The 21,233-nt window shown below is 44.0% G+C and overlaps 1 protein-coding gene across 4 annotated transcripts in view; it reads right to left on the reverse strand.

Annotated features, from left to right (window-relative positions):
- cnsta (consortin, connexin sorting protein a) overlaps nucleotides 1-21,233 on the reverse strand; it is a 98,631-nt gene that overhangs the window by 36,818 nt on the left and 40,580 nt on the right. For all 4 annotated transcript variants that reach the window (XM_038815436.1, XM_038815450.1, XM_038815457.1 and 1 more), the window contains 3 exons: nucleotides 5,578-5,608; nucleotides 4,111-4,197; nucleotides 1,682-1,793 (listed from right to left, as the gene is read on the reverse strand). In XM_038815436.1, the coding sequence (XP_038671364.1) occupies nucleotides 1,682-1,793; nucleotides 4,111-4,197; nucleotides 5,578-5,608 (230 nt within the window). The remainder of the gene's footprint in view (nucleotides 1-1,681; nucleotides 1,794-4,110; nucleotides 4,198-5,577; nucleotides 5,609-21,233) is intronic.

Consider the following 21,233-nt stretch of genomic DNA (forward strand, 5'->3'; position numbering starts at 1 on the left):
CAGAGTCTCGGGTATATATAAGGTGCTCATGAGGGAGGAAGGGTCCCAGACAGAGGAACTGAAACTTAAATGGGAGGAGGAGCTAGGTGGGGAAATGGAGGATGGGCTGTGGGCAGAGGCCCTGAGTAGGGTAAACTCGACCGCGACATGTGCTATGCTCGGGCTGATCCAATTTAAGGTCGTTCACCGGGCCCATATGACGGTGGCTCGGATGAGCAACTTTTTCGGGATAGAGGACAAATGCGCTAGGTGCGCGGGAGGACCAGCGAACCATGTTCACATGTTTTGGGCATGCCCTGAGCTGAGGGGGTACTGGGAGGGATTTGCGGGGGTCATGTCCCAGGTGCTAAAAACAAGGGTGGTGATGAGTCCAGGGGTGGCAATTTTTGGGATTTCGGAAGACCCGGGCGTCCAGGGGGAGAAAGAGGCCGATGTGTTGGCCTTTGCTTCCCTGATAGCCCGGCGACGAATATTATTGGCGTGGAGGGACTCAAAGCCCCCGAAGACTGAGTGGTGGCTTGCGGACATGTCGAGTTTCCTGGGGATGGAAAAAATTAAGTTCGCCTTGAGGGGATCTGTGCAGGGGTTCACCCGGAGGTGGCAACCATTTATTGACTTCTTTGCGGGAGAGTGAGCGTCAGCAGGGGGGTGGGGGGGGGGGGGGGTAGAGTAGAGTAGGAGGGAAAATATGGCGGGTAGTACCGGTGGGAGGGGAGCGGGCTTGTGCAATATGTTATGATGGAAGTATTGAAAGTACGTGGATGTTTGCACATTTTTGCCTTTTTTGCTTCCTTTCTGATGATGTCTGTAACTGTTTATAAAGCCAAAAACTACCTCAATAAAATTGTTTATTAAAAAAAAACATTTCCCAATCTATCACCATTTAAATAATACTCTGCCATTCTTCATCTGAAGTGGATAAGTTCACATTTATACACCTTTTACTGCATCTGACATGTATTTGCCCACTCACTCAACTTGTCTGTAAATCACCTTGATGCCTCTTAATATCCTCCTCACCATTCACATTCCCACCAAGTGTTGCATCGTCAGCAAATCTGAAATATTACATTTGGTTCCCTCATCCAAATGATTGATGTTATGAATAGCTGGAGCCTGAGTGCGGCATGTGGTGCAGTGGTTAGCACTGGGACTGCGACGTTGAGGACCCGGGTTCAATCCCGGCCCTGGGTCATTGTCCGTGTGGAGTTTGCACATTCTCCCAATGTCTGCGAGGGTTTCACCCCCACAACCCAAAAATAATTGGGCACGCTAAATTTAAAAAGAAAGAATAGCTGGGACCCAAGCACTGATCCATGTGGGATCCCACTAGTCACCACCTGCTTGATTTTCTATCTGCTAACCAATTCTCAGTCCATACCAATATATTATCCCCAATCATGTCACACAAACTCCTTATGTGAGAGGGGGGGGGGGGGGGGGGGGGGAGGAAGAGGAGGAATATGTGCGAAGTTGTAACTTTCTGAAATTTGTTCATCAACCCCTTGAGTGAGAAAAATGGAAATGTTGGTCCCTGAGTGAAAAGGTTTTTCAAGCCTGGTTTAGACAATGCCAATTTCCAGAAATAAGGCAAGAGAAAACTACAGAATTGCATTGTTCTAAGATTTCAATACATTTAATTTCCATATTGTGATAATGTAATTGCAAATAGTGAACTTACCTGGAGTGTGTTGCACAGAATTTTTTAAGCTTTACTATTTTGTCATCATCTAAAGCTTTAACAGACCTCCCTTCTGAAGTCTCTCTTATGATTGCTGCCTTCTGTTTCACTTCTGCAAGAAAAAAAGTCAGCTGTACAGGAGCAGTTTCCAATAAAATTCATGTTTCAAAGCCTTGGCTGCCAAAATCTGCAATAAGGGTTTAATAGGAATATAATTAAGTGGAAACCAAATGTAGCAATTATCCAGCCAGAACAGGTCATGCTCTAGTGATACTTAATCTCATGTGTCCCTCCTTCATTAGTACAGCAGTTAAATTTTGTCAAACGTGTATTTCAATTAATGCTTTTTTGCACTACATGTCAGCAGCCATGCACATATGATCTTCCAATGATTAAGTCATTGGTTCTCCCAAGTTAATTGTTTCTCGCTCTCTTTCACCTCCCTAAACGGAAGACAATTACCTGTCAACACCAACTTTGTGGCATTAGTGATAGTGGTAGAAAATGCAAGATGCCAGTGGTCAACAACAAAATGAGAAGTCAGCATGGACTAGTGAGAGTCTAAAAATAGTTGAGTTTACACCACTGCAGAGAGGTGGGGGTCACTGGAATAAAATACCCAAGTTTATAATGTTCATTTTGCAAATCAGAGGTCATGAATTCTGCAAAATAGTCAAGAGTTAGACCATCCCCTCTACTTCAGATAAACCAGAATTAAAATCATTCATATGGTATTGCTCACAGTCTTAAAGAACTTTGCATTGAAGAGAAAAACAGAGGGGAAAAATATGAAGCATGGGTATAGGTTTGCCAGGAACATCAAGACATTTTAGGAAAATAAAGGATTCCTTTCGCTGCTGATTTCATCTGTCCTTGGCTGTGCAAGGACAAAATTATGAAACTGCACCTGGACATCCTTATTAATAACACCTTAAAATAGTGCAGCTGTATCCAGAACTTCTAAATGTTACAATCCCATTAAAGTTGACACAATTTGGTGAGTGGTTTCCTACTTATAAATTTTGCTAATATTTTTAACCACTAATTGTACTTTTTAAAAACAGAATTAAATAGGATGTAAAGGACAGAAACAGGTCATTTGGCCTCACAGGTCCAAGCCTGTGTTTATGCACCATATGAATCACATCCTACTCTACTTATCTCATCCAATCACCATACTTCTACTCCCTTCTCCCTCCTGTGTTTCTACAGCATTTCCTCAAATGCATCTATGCCAGTCACCTCAACTAAGCTTTGTGGTAGTGCATTCTACCTTCTAACCACTCTCTTGATATACCACTTTTGCCTGTCTTCCTCATTGGATTTATTAGTTACTATCTTATATTTCTGATCCCCAGTTTAGGTCTCACCCATAAGTTGAAACATATTTTCTCTGTTCTGATGAAAGGTCACAGACCTGAAACATTAATTCTGTAGTTCTCTCCACAGATGCTGCTCGACCCAAATATTTTTTGCATTCTGTTTTTTGCGCTGTCAGGAGTTCCAGCATTTTGTTTTTGTCTCCAAATCTACCCTATTAACTTCTTTCACAATTTTTGGGACCTCTATCAAATCATATTTCAGCATTGTCTTCCCCAGAAAGAGAGCCCTGGCCTGTCCAATCTTTCATGGTACATAAAATCTTTAGATTTTGGTATCATCCTTGGAAAATATTATTCACCTTCTCTGGACCCCTCAAGCCCTTTTATAGGGTGGTGGCCGGAATTATGCGAGGTCAAAATCAAGGTTAAACTTAACTATTCTATTATTTCATAGAATCATACAATGAGACAGCACAGTAGGCCATTTGACCCAAGTGTGCCAGTTCTTCAAATGGGCCACTTAATTAGTCCCACTCCCTGCTCTTTTTCCATATCCTAGCAAATCTTTCCTGCAGTAGCTCTTCTGTAGTGGGGAGACGATGGTGTGCTGGTAATGCTCACTTGCAAGCCATGAATAAATAAGTCTAGTGAGGGCATCTAACCAAATAAGGCCATGCCAACAGTTCTCAGATTAAAACTGCAAGGGAGTCTATTACACACAGGTACAACAAACTTCCTGAAACTCGTGCTTGCTATGGTTTCTAAATATTCTTATGGCGTAAAACCCAGTTCTTCCCCCTTTCCCTTAATTTCATTTAAAAATAAAATGGCTACTTGCTGCTTCCTCAACAATACTCCCAGTTATGTACTAGGGAAGATTACTTTATCTACAGCTTTAACTAACATTCATTTGGGCTAACATTACTGAAACCTAAGTAAATGTAAAAGAAAAACTAAGAGTTGCCAGTTTTAACTTAACTTCAACCCAAATTTGAAAACACCGAACCTTCAGCGAATTGTAGCTGGCAGATATTTGGACCTCAAAATAAATATCAAAAACATATTTAATTAGTGATGGTGTTCATTATGGATATATTCCATACATACCCCAATGCTCCTGAATAGCAGCAAGATTTGCCAGCAACTTTTGATGATACAGCTTTTCCAGCTGAATAAACTGTATTGCTTTCTCATCTACGTGCAGCATAAAGGAAAATCACATATTGCTCGTATCAAACTAACTACAAAATGTTGCTAATTAAAATTGTGTTACTAGCACAGTGTGCACGTGGACCAAAATTTATCCAATAGGTAAGGAATTCCGGGATGCCACTACAAATATTGTATTTTCTTTTTAGGGATTGCAAAGTAGGGTTAACTAAACAATATTGGTCCTAATGGTCAGCAAATGTAAGTAAAATTAATTCAGTAGCAATATTAGGAAACAAAATTTAGAGAAATGCTTTATGACAATTAACTATGGTGATGCATGGGCAGGTCAGGACCGTTTAACTTGGAAGGCGATGGATTTCCGAAACGTGGACAAATAACCTGGGCGTGGTTACTATCTGCTGGATTCGGTTCATAGTTATATAATATTGGATAGTGTTTGAAAAAAGGGGCGTCTCCGAGTTCAGGAAGCGTAGGCAGTTGAGAACAAAGGGGTAACTTCATGTAATACTGTGTGTGTATAACTGTACTACTGTAGTGTACTATAGCCTTTCTTGCCGTGTGTTTTACTTTTAATTGAATTAATATTGTTTATTAATTGATCACAAAACAGGCTGGACTATTCCTCCCTGGTTGGCATATCTTTTCTGACAGTGTAGAAATTGAAAATATACATCACTAAGAACTGATGTTCCAAGTTACCCTTCTGGGTTTTGGGATACCCTCACATTTTATACCAACGGGATTTTTAACACACTGAACTGTATTAATTCAAGGCAGTGACTCAGCATCAACTTCTCAAGGACAATTTAGAATGGGCAACAAATGCTGGCCTGGTCAGCGATGGTGACATCCCAGGAAGACAGAAAATTAAGTAAACTGCCCTACTCTGTATGTATTGTCGGGTTTCCAGGGTGTTATTAAAGCTAAATATACCCACCACAGTTCTGATGTGAGCTTTTAGAAGATGCAGAGGCCATGACAAGTCAAGTCACATAGCAGAGTGCATATCCTTTGCTCTGCTTACAGCCAGGATGTCGATATGGCTGTAGTGCAGCTCACAATGTTGAAACTGGATACTCAAAGTCAAGAGTAAAATATTGGGATTAGTGCAAATTCTGCAATCCTGTTTCTTTCAAGTAACCCTGGGTTTCAAATGTCCGTAGGTCCATAGGCTGGGGAGAAGTTAACATGACTGATCATTACTCAATGACTCTTGTTGAAATTGTATATATGAGTCATTGAGTAAGACAGGATAAAAAGTTCACCTGTGCCATTGGCATCCTGCAATACTTCAGATCCAGATTTTCACAAATAACTACCTGGATCCGATATTAGAGAACAACTAAAACCAATGAAATTGTACAAGGAGGCATGAACTGTTTGTAAATGCAGAAAGGATACATTCTTCTTCATCAAAATAGATTTCTGCAATCTGTAAATGAGAAAATAACAATCAATGCCGAGTCAGACTGCCACATTTATGTACGACAGAATACAGTAACTGGATTATAACATGTTACATTGTACGAATTGTTTTGAAGCCACTTCACACTACTGTTAAACACAGCGGAGAATAATCATCTTTATTGTCACAAGTAGGCTCACATTAATATTGCAATGAAGTTACGGTGAAAAACTCCTAGTCGCCACATTCCGGCGCCTGTTAGGGTACACGGAGGGAGAATTCAGAATGTCCAATTCACCTAACAAGCATGTCTTTCGGGACTTGTGGGAGGAAACGCATGCAGACATAGGGAAAACATGCAGACTCCGCACAGACAGTGATCCAAGCCAGGAATTGAACCTCGGTCCCTGGTGCTGAGAAGCAGTCGTGAATTACAAGGATTCAATAGACAAAATATATTTACAAGAAATGCACATCCGATAAGTCAGCTCTTGCTCAATAATTAACAAATTGGCTGCAATTAACACATTAGGAGAGGCGGTGACATAGTGATATGGTCACTGGGCTACTAATCCAGAGATGCAGAACAATGGTCTGGAGACCTAGATTCATATCCCACCAAGCAGATGGTGAAATTCCAGTTCAATAAGTCTTATCATTAAAAGTCTAATGATGACCATGAGGACATTCTGATTCACTATTGTCCTCGAGGGAAGGAAATCTGCCGTCCTTACCTACATGTGATTCGAGGTCCACAACAAGCCACTCAGTTCAAGGGTAATTCGGGATGGGCAATAAATTCTGGCCTAGCCAGCGACACCCCATCCAATGAATGAATAAATTACAAATTGTCCTGCGTATAACTAACATAATTGAAAAGCTATTCATTAGTGCAGTTATCAAGGGATTTTAAACATTATCCCTTAACTGAAAATGATTGCCAAAATCATCTTTTTAAAGATGAACCTTTGCCCAGCCATATTAAAAGAAGTAAAACAAAGTTATCAAATACAAGTACAAAGGTTGTGGGAAATGCATAGACTCCATTAAGTAATATAAAGACCCTGATGGCCATTCATCTCATCCTACAAAAGCAAAGTACTATATATACTGGATATCTTAAACAGGAACAAAAAAAGCAAGAAAAACTCAGGCAGCATCTGTGGACAGAAGCACAGTTAACACTGATGTGTTAGGCAGGTTGGTTCGATGTGGACGGCACTCGATGCAGGGAAGTTAGAAACAGAAGTCTAACACTGGAGAAGATCCAACACTGTTTTATTCAACTATAGAACTGCTATACATATTCAGCTGTGGGTCGACACTATACTGATCTGACTGGTGACCATGTAGTAGCCTGACCAGCCTTACTAGCTACTGCATGGTGTTTGCACTTGCTAGCTCGTGGACTCGGACTGTCTCAGTAGCTGCGTCCCGAGAGAGCGGGAAACCTAGTGCCCTCTGGCTTTATAGTGGTAGTGTCCTGTCTGGTGATTGGATGTACTGTGTTGTATGCTTACTGGTCATCCTGTGTGTCAATCACTGCCTGTCTGCATCTCATTATATACATGAGTGGATACTATGACAAACACTTCAGGCCGATGACCTTTCATGAGAAGTGGAGACCAAAATGGAACAGTTAAGCCAATATAAGGGGGAGGAGTCAGGAACAATAAAGGAGAAGGCCCGAGAGAGTGTGGAGGCTATGGGAGTTTAAATAACAGAAGATTTCAAAATGCAACAAAGAAAGTGATAATGGATGTAGCAAAGAAACAAAGATAGTGCTCACATGAAGCATGAATTGCTACATAAAAAACATCTGAATGTTACATGAAGGGATAAAGAAACAAGACAAACATTGACCCAGCAAAACGAGGAAAACACACATCTGAAGTTGAACACCCAATCTTCAGTCCAGAAGGCTGTACAGTATTGAATCAAAAGATGAAGTGCAGCTCCTCCAGTGAACACTGTAGCAGGCCATGGCAGAAAGGTCAGGCTGGGAGCAAGGTGGAGAATTAAAATGTTAAGCAACCAACCAGAAGCTCCAGGTTGTGCTTTTAGACTGAAAGGAGGTATTCTGCAAAGCAATCACCCAGTCTGCATTTGGTCTCCCCAGTCTGGGAACAGTGTCCTCCCAGTCAGCATCAGAGAAACAGTCATGATTTAAACGGTGTTTTTTTTTGAAGGAGGGATTAACTGAGAAACACGTGTGAAAGTCAGGATAATTACAATAAAGTAATATAAGTAAGCAAAGTAGGGTGAGGGACGTAAAGTTAATAGTGTTCGTATACAGTATAAGCATAATTGTTTTATTAAAAAGGACGTAAATAAGAGGTTTATGGGTAGCCATGGCAGGGGAGCTTGCACTGTGATATGCTCATTCTGTGCTATGTGACAAATCATGGAAGCTTCAGTTGTCCCTGGTGATCACATGTGCACGAGTGTGTCCAACTGCACTTACTGGCTAACCGTATTTTACAGCTGGAGCTGAGGGTAGATTCACTGTGGAGCATCCGCGATGCTGATGCTGAGTAAGTCATGGATAACATGTTCAGTGAGGTGGTTACAACGCAGGTGAAGACTGAACAGGCAGAAAGGGCATGGGTGACCATCAGGCAGAATAGAGGAAGGCAGGTTGTGCTCCTGTGGCCATCCCCCTTTCTAACAGAAATATCACTTTAGATACTGTGTAGGGAAAAGGAATGGCAGCCAACTTCATGGCACCGTGAGGGAATCTGCTGCACAACAGAGGAGGAGAAAGAATGGCAGAGCTACAGTGGTAAGGGATTCAATCGTAAGGGGAACAGGCAGGTGTTTCTGCGGTTGCAAAAGAGACTCCAGGATGGTATGTTGCCTCCCTGGTGCCAGGGATATCACTGAGCAGCTGCAGGGCATTCTGAAAGAGATGGGAAAATAGAAATATGGTGGTGATGGTACATATTGGTGGCAACGATATGGGCAGAAAAAGGGATGAGGTCCTGCAACCATAATTAGTGAGCTAAGAGGCAGATTAAAAAACAGGACCCAGAAGGTAGGATAATGTCTGGTGCCACATGATATAGAAATAGGTTAGTCCAGATGGATGCAGACATGGTGCAGGTGGGAGGGCTTTATATTTCTGGGACATTGGGACCGTTTTTGGGGACATAGTGGGACCTGCACAATCACACAGAATCTACAGTTCAGAAGGAGACCATTCGGCCCATCGAATCTGCACCGCCCATTGAAAGGAGCACCCCACTTAAGCCCACACTTCCAACCTACCCCCGTAATCCAGTAACCCCACCTATCCTTTTTTGGACACTAAGGGCAATTTAGCACAGCCAATCCACCTAACCTGCACATCTTTGGACTGTGGGAGGATACCGGAGCACCCAGAGGAAACCGTGCAGACTCAGCACAGACAGTGACTCAAGCCGGGAATCGAACCTGGGATCCTGGAGCTGTGAAGCAACTGCGCTAACCATTATGCTACCGTGCGGCCAAGGCAGATGTGTTGCACTTGAACTGAAATGAGACCAGTGCCCTTGCAGAGAGGTTTGCTCGCACTGTTGGGGAAGGTTTAAACTAATTTGGCAGGGGAGCTGGGATCCTGAGAGTATGTTCAGCAAGCGGAGACAGGGAAGGAGGTAAAAGAGGGAGGGGTCTCAATTTTGATCAGGGAATCAATAACAGAAGGAAGGAGGGATGACATCTTTTTTTTAAATGTATTTTATTCCAAACTTATTTGAACGGTTACAAAATATAAACAGTCCATAGAACATACGCCATACCACACAGTTATACAATTTAAACAAATGTTTTTCCATTTTCACCCACGACAAACAACTCCTCAAACATGGCCACGAACACACCCCCATCTCGTCTCAAAGCCCTTCAATTCGTATTTAATCATTTCCAGATGGAGAAAGTCTCCAAGCCACCAAACCCAACGGTGTTGCCAACTGCCATTCTAATAAGATCCTTCGCCGGGCAACCAGAGAGGCAAGACCGCGACATCGGCCTTCCTCCCCTCCATCAGCTCTGGCTTCTCAAATCCTGAATATCCGAATATCGTCACCAAAGGGTCCGGACCAACCTCCTTCTCTCACAGCCTCAAAACATATATATGTGGTTTTCTGGTCCCACCCACACTTCTCGAACTCATCTGCTACTCCCTGGTTGGGGCTGGTTCAGCACAGTGAGCTAAACAGCTCACTTGTAATGCAGAACAAGGCAGCAGCACGGGTTCAATTCCCGTACCGGCCTCCCCGAACAGGCGCCGGAATGTGGCATTGACTCCCTGGTAAAACCAACTCATTCTTGCCAGAGTCATATGCATCCTATGTACCACTTTGAATTGCATCAGGCCTCTCCCACAGACAAACAAAAAAGAAAAACACCGCCACAGGCAGCAGGAGACAGGGGAAGAGGGGAGAGAGAGAGAGTGGGAGAGTGAGAGAGAGACCTCACACCCGAGGGAACTTCTCCTCCGACCTTCAGCTACACTTTACCCTCAAATGTTCTCCCATTTTCGGGTAAAAAGAGCTCTTTTCTATGCCGTCAAGCAGGAGCTGCCCTGTGTGCGACCACTCACACCCTGGCTGCCACCACAAGTTCAGGAGCGATGACATCTTAAGAAGGGTCTTCAAATGAAACCATAATGACTGAACTTAAAAAAAAAACAAAAAAGGAGCAATCACATTGCTGGGAGTCTATAGGCCACTTAACAGTCCGAGAGAAATAGAAGGGCAGATATGCAGGCAAATTTCAGAGAAGTGCAAAAGTAATAGGATAGTTATTGTGGGGGATTTCAATTTCTCCAACATTAACTGAGGTGGTCATAGTGTGAAAGGTTTAGAGGGAGCGGGATTCTTAAAATAGAACTTCTTAAGCCAACATGTATAAGATCCTTCAAGAGTGGGTGCAGTCCTGGACTTAATTTTAGGTAACAAAGCTCGGCAAGTGGTTGAAGTATCAGCAGGGGGGCATTTTGCAGACAGCGATCATAACTCTGTTTGATTAAGATCGTTGTGGAAAAGGACAAGGATGGGCCTGAAATCAAAGTTCTAAACTGAGGGAAGCCAATTTTAATAAGAGCAGATATGATTTGGCAAGAGTGGACTGGACACTTTTGGTTAAATCTGTGACAGAACAGTGGGACACATTCAAGAGGGAAATAGGGAGAGACCAGGGCCAACATGACCAATAAAAGTGGGCTCAACAAATCCAGTGAACCCTAGATATTGAGGATACACAGCATTGGATAAAGAGAAGGAAAGAAGGCTTACAGTGGGTTCAAAACAGCAGAAGCCTGAGAGGTGTATAAAATGTGCAAGTGGGTACTTAGAAAGGAAATTAGGAGAGCAAAAAGGTGACATTTAAGGATACTAGCAGGTAAAATAAAGGAAGCTCCTCAGTTTTTTACAAGTACATGAAGGGCAAAAGGATAACCAGGATAAAAGGAAAACCAGAATTAAAGGAAAACCGAGATAAAAGGAAAAGCGGGATAAAAGGAAAAGCGGGATAAAAGGAAAAGCGGGATAAAAGGAAAACTGGGATAAAAGGAAAACCAAGATAAGAGTAGAGCCCATTAAGGGCAACAGTGGTCATTTGTGTGTGAAGCCGGAGGTCATAGGTAGGGTCTAAATGAATACTTTGTGTCAGTTTTCACTAGTGAGGGGGATGGTGTCGGTATAGAAATCAGGGAGAAGAACTGTGATAAAATGAAATTAATGTCAACACAGAGAGGAGATTCTGAGTGGTCTGGCAGGGTAGATAGATCTATCTCCAGGGCCGGATGAAAGTATCCCAAGCTTGTTGTCAGGTAAGGGAAGAAATAGCAGGGGCGCTGGCAATAATTTTCAATTTAGGCCACAGGAAAGGTGCTGGAAGAATGGAGGATAGCTAATGTGATACAATTATTCAAGAAGGGAGGAAGGGATAAACCAGGAAACAACAGGCCAGTCAGTCTAACCTCAGTGGTACGGAAACTATTGGAAACAATTCTGAGAAACAGAATTAATCTGTATTTGGAAAGGCAGTGGTTAATCAAGAACAGTCGATGTGGTTTTGTTAAGGGGAGGTTGTGTCTGACCAACTCAATTAAAATTTTTGAAGAGGTGACCAGGTGTGTAGGTGAGGGCAATATATTTGATGCAGTCTACTTGGACTTTGGCAAAGCTTTTGATAAGGTCTCACATGGGAGACATGTGAAGGCAAGAGCCCAGAGGATTCAAGGAAATTTGTCAAATTGGATCCAAAATTGGCCGAGTGACAGGAAGCAGAGTGTGATGGTCGAGGGCTATTGTTCTGACTGGAAGCCAGTGTCCAGTGGTGTCCCACATAGGTCAATGTTGGGGCCCTTTCTGTTTATAATTTAGGCTTGAATGTAGGAGGGTTGATCAATAATTTCACGGATTAAACAGAAATTGGAGTGGTAAATGCTGAGGAGGATAGCCATAGATTACAGCAGGATATAGACAAGCTGGCCAGATGGGCTGATCAATAACAAATGTCATTCAATCCGGATAACTGTGAGGTGATGCAATTAGGCAGGACAAACAAGGCAAGGGAATACATGATAAACAGTGGGACCCAGAGCATCAGAGAGGGCCTTGGTGTGTATGTACACCGGTCCCTTAATAATAATAATCGCTTATTGTCACAAGTAGGCTTCAATGAAGTCAGTGAAAAGCTCCTACTCGCCACATTCCGGCGCCTGTTCGGGGATTCCAGTACGGGAATTGAACCCGCGCTGCTGGCATTACAAGCCAGCTGTTTAGCCCACTGTGCTAAACCAGCCCCTATTAGGTTGCAGGGCAGGTGGATAAAGTGAATAAGCAGGCATATAGTATAATTGCCTTGAATAATAATAACACTAATATTTATTGTCACAAGTAGGCTTACATTAACACTTTAATGAAGTTCCTGTAAAAATCCCCTAGTTCGGGTACGGAGGCAGAATTCAGATTGTCAAATTACCCAACAGCACATATTTCGGGACTTGTGGGAGGAACCGAGAACCCGGAGGAAACCCACACAAACATGGGAAGAACGTGCAGACTCCGCACAGACAGTGGCCAAAGCCAGGAATCGAACCTGGGACCCTGTTGCTGTGAAGCAACAGTGCTAACCATTGTGCTACCGTGGATTAGCCTAGTCATAGAGTTTAAGCAGAGAGGCTTTGCTGGAACTCTTTAAAACGTTGGTTAGGCCACAGCTGGAGTATTGTGCGCAGATCTCGAATCCACATTATAGAACATAGAACAGTACAGCACAGAACAGGCCCTTCGGCCCTCGATGTTGTGCCGAGCAATGATCACCCTACTCAAACCCACGTATCCACCCTATACCCGTAACCCAACAACCCCCCCCCCCCCCCCCCCCCCAACCTTACTTTTAAGGACACTACGGGCAATTTAGCATGGCCAATCCACCTGACCCACACATCTTTGGACTGTGGGAGGAAACCGGAGCGCCCAGAGGAAACCCACGCACACACGGGGAGGACGTGCAGACTCCGCACAGACAGTGACCCAGCCGGGAACCGAACCCGGGACCCTGGAGCTGTGAAGCATTTATGCTAACCACCATGCTACCGTGCTGTCCCGTAAAGGAGATGTGATGGCACTGGAAAGGGTGCAGAGGAGATTTATCAGGATGTTGCCTGGGCTGGTGTGTTTTAGTTATGAAGAGATTAGATAGACTTGGGTTGTTTTCCTTGGAGCAGAGAAGACTGACAGGGGACATGATTGAGATGCATAAAATTATGAGGGTTATAGATAAAGTAGACAGGAATAAACCTTTCCCCTTGGTGGAGGGATTAATGACCAGAGGACATAGATTTAAATTAAGGGGCAGGAGGTTTGTGCCAAGTGAGTGGCACGGTAGCACTGTTACTTCAAAGCTCCAGGGTCCTAGGTTCGATTTCCAGCTTGGGTCACTGTCTGCGTGGAGCCTGCTATCATGTGAGAGTACCTTTAAGAAATGGGAGTTTATCAGTGATGTCAGAGCGTGGGTGGAGCTGGGCTGTCTCTCAGCTTTTTACTTTTGTTTTAGGCTGTTTGCTGCAGGGTGTGTTTTAGTTTCATTTTCAGAGCTGGATAGCTGCAGTCACAGCCAGAAGGGGTATTAGTCTCTCTCTCTCTGTAATCTAAAAACTGTAAATCGATCCTTTGGTGATTTAAAACTAATAACTGCTCTCAGTAGTGACTTTAACCTGATGATCTTCTGTTTAATGGTATTTTTAAAGTCTTATGGATGTTAAAAGGACAGCTTAAGGATTACCTAGGGTTGTTTTCTTCGGGGGTTATATTGAAATTGATGGTTGCTAAGATGTTCACTGTATGTTTTAAAAAGGTTAACTTGAGTTCATAGGATAAACATTGTTTTGCTTTAAAAAATACTTTTCCATTTCTGTAGAGTGGGCCGTGTGTTCCCCATACCACAATCTATTAAAAGTTGTGGGTCAGGTGAACTTCATGATACACTTTGGGATTCTCTAAACACTGGCCCATTACACTGCACGTTCTCCCAGTGTCTGTGTGAGTTTCCTCTGGGTGCTCCGGTTTTCTCCCACAGTCCAAAGATACGCAGGTTAGGTGAATTGGCCATGATAAATTGCCCTCAGTGTCCAAAAAAGGTTAGATGGGGTTATGGGGATAGGGTGGAAGTGTGGGCTTAAATGGGGGGGGGGGGGCTCTTTCCAAGGGCCAGTGCAGACTCGATGGGCTGAATGGCCTCCTTCTGCACTGTAAATTCTATGATAAGTGCTGGAAAATGGGATTAGAATATTTAAATGATCGTTTATGACCAGTGTAGATGCATGGGCCGAAGAGACTTTTCTGTGCTGTAGACCTCCATGATTGAGTTTCATGACAGTATCCCTGAAAGTTGCCACCCAGGATAATAGGGCTGTTAAGAAGGCATATGGTGTGCTAGCCTTTATCAGTAGGGGGATTGAGTTTCGGAGCCACGAGGTCATGCTGCAGCTGTACAAAACTCTGGTGCGGCCGCACCTGGAGTACTGTGTGCAGTTCTGGTCACCACATTATAGGAAGGATGTGGAAGCTTTGGAAAGGGCTCAGAGGAGATTTACTAGGATGTTGCCTGGTATGGAGGGAAGGTCTTACGAGGAAAGGCTCAGGGACTTGAGGTTGTTTTCGTTAGAGAGGAGAAGGCTGAGCGGTGACTTAATAGAGACATACAAGATAGTCAGAGGGTTAGATAGGGTGGATAGTGAGAGTCTTTTACCTCGGATGGTGATGAGCCAACACGAGGGGACATAGCTTTAAATTGAGGGGTGGTAGATATAGGACAGATGTCAGAGGCAGTTTCTTTACTCAGAGAGTAGTAGGGGTGTGGAATGCCCTTCCTGCAACAGCAGTAGACTCGCCAAATTTAAGGGCATTTAAGTGGTCACTGGATAGACATATGGATGAAAATGGAATAGTGTAGGTCAGATAGGCTTCAGATGGGTTCACGGGTCGGCGCAACATCGAGGGCCGAAGGGCCCGTACTGCGCTGTAATGTTCTATGTTCTATGAGTGTAGAGGAGACCACATTGTCGGCGCAACATCGAGGGCCGAAGGCCCCGTACTGCGCTGTAATGTTCTATGTTCTATGAGTGTAGAGGAGACCACATTGTCAACAGCGAATACAATATACTAAATTGAAAGGAGTAAATTGCTGTTTCACTTTGGAGGAGTATTTTGGGCCTTCAACAGTGAGAAGGGCAGGTTTTTCATCTCCTACACTTTCACAGAAAATTGTCGACGGGAGAAGGTGTTGGGGGTGACTGAGGAATGGGCTAGGCTGTCACAAAGGGAACAGTCCCTATAAAATACTGAAAGGGGAGGGGAGGCGAGGAGAAGATGTGTTTGGTGGTGGCATCACGCTGCAGTTGGCAGATGATCCATTGAATAGGGAGGCTGGTGGAGTGAAAAGGGAGTTTGAGGGGTTCATGGTTCTGGGAAGGAGGGAAAGGGGTAAGAGCAGAAGTGCATGAAATGGATTGGACTCATTGACTTATTGTCAACCATGCTGGGTGAGTGTCTTTGATTGATTGAAAAAAGGAAAAAATTCATCCTAGTGTGGACGGTTGCATTGTTGAAACAGATGTGATGGAGATGTAGAAACCAGAAAATGGAAGAAAGTCCATACAGGAAGCAGGGTATTAGGAAGTGCAGCTGAGGTGGCTGTCGGAGTCTAGGTTTGTAGTGAGTGAACTTTAGTAGACAGCCTATCACTATGAATGGAGATGAGAAGGTAAAGGTGAGGGAAGGGTGGAAAATGAAAACAAAGTCAATGGCCGCAATTCTCCCAAAGAATCTCTCGGTTCATTTGTGGCAGGTTTTTCAGGGAGTTTCCCACCGACTCTGCTGGTGAGTTCCCCACCACTATTCAATGACACTTAGTCACTTTTTTGGACCCTGGGGTGTTTCTCACCGGTTTAGCCCACACTTAGAATTTTCTTTAGCACTGGGGAGCTCGATTCAGAGATTGGGCCGCCATTTTGAACGGGTAACCCCATCTCTAAGTGAGCTTGTGGGTCCCCCCCCATCCAGAGGCAATGTCACCCCCTACACACATGGGCACTACCCCACATCCAAGTGAAGACACGGTGCTGTGGGGTCCCTGGAGGACACTCTCTTCAGACCCCCCTAAGCCCACTTTACAGCACCCCCTTCCTTCGAGGACCACCACTCATCACCTCCTCCAACCTCCCGGAGGCCCCTACTTACCTGCCCTGCATACCCCCACCCTTCAAACCCCTCCTGCACCCTCCTTTCATGGGCATAGCTACCTCACACCTGACTCTTGGCAGTGCTCCAGCCAGCTTGGCAGTGCCACCCAGCCAGTGCCATGGTGCCAGTTGGGCAGTGCCATGGTGTACACATTCCAGGGGGAGGGTCAGGGGGCCATCCTGCAGTGACCCTGACCACCCATGGGTCTCCAATAGCCCAGGAGACACTCCCAGGCGCCATTCCGCCCGGACCACGTTCTTGTGGATCAGCACTGATGGGCGCTGTGATGTGGCCTCCCTGGAAAGGCTGGAGAATCAAGGAAGGACGATGTATCCCAAGAAGGCCTTAAGTAGGTTTAAGACATACTTCCGCAAGTGCAGTTTGGTCCTGCCACTTTTGGGTGGAGTTCCGACTCCGATGCCTCATGGGAAATTGGGCAAATCTCACGAAGCATGGACGCTGCCGGGAGGCCCCCAGGAGGGCTTTCCCGGGATCCTCAGGCCGCGTTGTGCTCTCGCTTGAGCGCATCGTGGCCAGAGAATTGCACCCAATTACATTTTCCAGCTCGAGGCCAGAGCAAGAAGCGACACCAATACAATCTTCAATGCACCGGAAAAAGAGATAAGTAAGTGGGCCCCGAGTACGACTGGAATAATGCATGTTCCAAATATCCAACAAATGGCAAAAATAGCTTGAATCCATGCAGGTACCCACAACATCTTTTATTTGGAGTAAAGAAGTTGTTCAGAGTGAGAACAAGCTCAGCCAGATGGAGAAAGGGTGGTGGATGGGGACTGGTTGGGCATCTGTTCGAGAAGGAGGGGACAGTTTTGAGTCTGCCCTGGTGGGGTATGGACATGTAGAGGGATTGGATGTCTATAATGAAGAGGAAGCAGTTCGGGCAAGGAAATCTTTGAAGTGATGTGGGTTGAGGTCAGTTACGGTCCTGGACACAATGTGATGTTAGGTAGTAGGTAAGGGAGGTAAGAGAAACTGTCAGAGTTGACATTCTGTCTCTGCTAGGTAGAGGTCAGTACATCAGACAACAACAGTACCACACTTGTTAGTTGGTTTGATAATGTTAGGCTTGGATTTCAGAGAACAGAATGCAGCAAGTGCATAGGGAGACAGGTTAGAGTGAGCACGAGGAGCAGAGAAATTGAGACAGCCATTGACACTCTGGAAGCTATCAAAGAAAAGATCTGGAGAGAGTAAGAGGCCAGAAGGAAGGAAAGATTCAGGTGGAGGGAGAATGTTGGAGATAGGCAAAGAGATCCATTGAGTTAAGGGGAGACCTCCTGGTCAAGGAAGTGGGCACAGAGACAACTGAAGAAAAGCTCAACTTTGTGCCGAGCTTCAAATTCATCAATGTGGGGACATAGAGGTGAGGACATAAAGAGATGAGAGAAGGTTGAAGGGAAGGGAAGGAAGGATCTGGAGGGGCGTTGGTATCCATGGGTTGGTGAAGCTTGTGCTCCTTCACAAGATAAAAAAGATTTTTAAATGATTTTGTTAAGAAAGTTCCGAATGAGGTAAATGATTAAGTGAAATAATGGACCAGGATAGCTTTGGGGCAGGGTAATGTGTTCCGTCTCAGGTCGAGACGACAAGCATTTGAGGCGTTCTGGATATCTTAGAGATATGTGTGATCATAAAAAGGGTGGAACTAATTTGGAATCCATTGAGAATATGTTGAAGCCGGAGACAGCTGATGAAAGACATGTGGCTGCGGAAGCGGAGTTAAGCTATCCGATCAAACAAGAGAAAGGAAATAGAAAACAATGAAGATGGACAAGAAAGAAGATCCAAATGGAATTCCTGTCAGAGAGAAGGACAGAGCTATTTCAAGTTAGCCATTCCTGGAAGAGAAGTGGCAGAGAATTAAACACTAATACAAAAGCAATACTGCAAATGCTGGAAATCTGAAAAACAAACTAGAAAAGTACAATTGGTCAGACACCATCTGTAGAGAGAAACAGAGTTAATGTTTCAGGTTATTTCATCAGAATTGAAGAAAGATAGAAATCGAAGCATTTTTAATCTATGCAAGGGTGCAAGAAGGAGAAGATCTGTGATAGTGTGGAGGCCAGGGAGGTTTAAATAGCTAAAGATATGATGCAACTGTCAAAGGAAGTGAGAATAAATATAGTAAAGAAGCAATGTCCAAATGAAGTGTAAATTGCAACATGGAAATCATCTGAACACAAGGTGAAGGAATAAATAAGGTGAAGTCTGACCCAACAAAACATAAGTAGGAAAAATAATATAGAACTAGATGGAGACGGGAGGTTATGATCTCATCTTGATCATTCAATCATCCAGGTTCCATTTGACAACAATTAACAATTCACTGCTTTACTTAATGCTGATGAAAGATTTTTTCCGCTTTTGTAACGGCAAGAATAAAGGCTGGTGTCAAAATTGGCCGAAAACCAAGAAGCTAAAATAGCCAATTTAATCCTGTGTTACTGCCAAAAAATAAGCAAACAACTTAAATAAATAAATTTAGAATAACCAAATTTTTTTTGCAATTAAGGTGCAATTTAGTGTGGCCAATCAACCTAACTGGCACATCTTTGGGCTGTGGGGTTGAAACCCACGCAGACACGGGGAGAATGTGCAAACTCCGCACAGTGACCCGGAGCTGGGATCGAACCCGAGTCCTCAGCACCGTAGACAGCAGTGCTAATCACCGTGCCGCCCCGTAAGCAAACAAATCTGTTGTTGCTTGTTAAGGCTAGGTTGGATAAATCATTTTTATTTAAGGTCCAGTACTTCCTTCAGAGATTTTAAAACAGCCAAGTTGGAGTTAACTTCACGCAACTGGCATTAGTTGAATGATTGAGCAGCTAACCTCTAAGTCAATATCTATTCAACTCGTATTTTGTTACACTGACTGGTTCAGTCTTGCCTTTAGTGAGAAAGGACTTTCTAGAAAAATGAACTCCATTAGAAACTCACCCCACCAACAACGCATGAACAGTTTACTGTGCTGCATCTCATTAACAATGCAAGTTACTGTACACAGAATTGTCTCACCTATTTCAACCTCTATCCATTGTATGTTGCAACATTAACATTAGTGCATTAAACAAATTTACTTCAAATTCTTTTGACTGTCTGAAGTCAGTACACAATAAAAACAACACATTATTTTGCATTGTGCCTTTACCATAAGAATCCAGGCTCTTTGAAGAAGCATAATTAGAAAAATAAACTGTCACTGGGCCAAAGGGAGATACAAAATAAACTTGATCAAAGCGGAAGGTTTTAATTGTGGTTGTCAACATGGAAGAGAAGTGCATAGTTTAGAGACATTAGTACTGCCAGAAAAAGCTCACTAAACCTCAGAACATACCATATTTCTTCACATAGTTATTTTTGATATGCAGTCGACTTTGTGGAAAAATGCAGCAGTCAGTTTGCACATGAGAAGGTCCCACAAAGGTGAGTTCATTAACTAGTTAGACTGTTTCTCGTTGAGGAACTAGTGATTAGGGTACTGGAAAAATTCCCTGTTCATATTCAAGTAGTTCATATGTTTGCCTGAAGCAATAGGACAGGGAAAGCCCTCAATTCGGTTGGTCACTTGGAATGGAAGACGGTTGAATGGTCCAGTAAAATGTTTGAGGATATTTGCTCATTTGAAGAGCTTGAATGCTGATGTTGTGTTTCTGCAGAAGACACATTTGCGGATCAGGGACCAGGCACACAGTTAGGAAAGGGTTGGGTGAGACAGGTATTCCACTCGGATTTTGATAGTACGGCCCAGGGGGCTGCAGTTCTGATAATATAAAGGGCTTCTTTTTGGCTGCTAAGATTATGGCGGACCTGAATGGGAGACACATGATTGTCAATGGGTCTGACATTGGGGAGCATATTACATTTAATAAAAGAGAGTCTATCTCACCTTTTACATTGTGAGGGGCCCCTTAAGCTCATCATTATGGGAAAGATAATTTTCTTACAAGGACAGGACTGGGAGACTGGGAATGTCTCACAAGGTCAGGACTGGGAGGGTGAAGCAGCAAAGGCTGGTGGGTTCCATCCTAGAGGTGGCCTGCCAGTTCTTGCTTGCTCTAACACCGGAGTTGTTGACGAGCAGGAAAAAGTTGCAATTCAAGCTACTCTCAACAGGTAAGGCGGTGACACAGCTGCGACACTCGCGGTAGACATTTTACGAGCATGGAGAGAAGGCCAGTCACCCTTTAGTGCACAAACTGAGGCAGCAGGCAGCCTCTCGGGAGATTGTGCAGGTAAGGGACTCGGGTGGAAGGCTGGTTTCTACCCTATCGAAGATTAATGCTACATTTGAAGCTTTTTAATCAAAGTCTGGACGGAGGGAAGGTCGCCCATGATGCAGATTTTGGAACTGTTGTCTTTAGAGGAGGTGGAGAGGGAGAGAAGGGAGGAGTTGAAATCCTTGTTGGGTCTTGAGGGGCATATGAAGTGTATTGGATTGGATTTATTTATTGTCACGTGTACCGTGGTACAGTGAAAAGTATTTTTCTGCGAGCATTTCAAACAGATCATTTAGTACATGAAAAAAAATAAAATTAAAATAAAATACATAATAGGACAACAAAAGGTACACATTGCAAATGCAAAGACACCGACATCGGTTGAAGCATCCAGGTCAGTCCACAAGAGGGTCGTTTAGGAGTCTGGAAACAGCGGGGAAGAAGTGGTTTTTGAACCGGTTTGCACGTGTTCTCAGACTTTGGTATCTCCTGCCCGATGGAAGAAGTTGGAAGAGTGAGTAAGCCAGGTGGGAGGGATCTTTGATTATGCCGCCCGCTTTCCCCAGGCAGCGGGTGGTGTAGATAGAGTCAATGGATGGGAAGAGGGTTGGGTGATGGACTGGGCTGTGTTCACAACTCTCTGATGTTTCGAACAGTCTTGTTGCCATACCAGTCTGTGAT

Source organism: Scyliorhinus canicula, chromosome 1, assembly GCF_902713615.1.
Source record: "Scyliorhinus canicula chromosome 1, sScyCan1.1, whole genome shotgun sequence".
In the NCBI taxonomy this organism is placed as follows: Eukaryota; Metazoa; Chordata; class Chondrichthyes; order Carcharhiniformes; family Scyliorhinidae; genus Scyliorhinus; species Scyliorhinus canicula.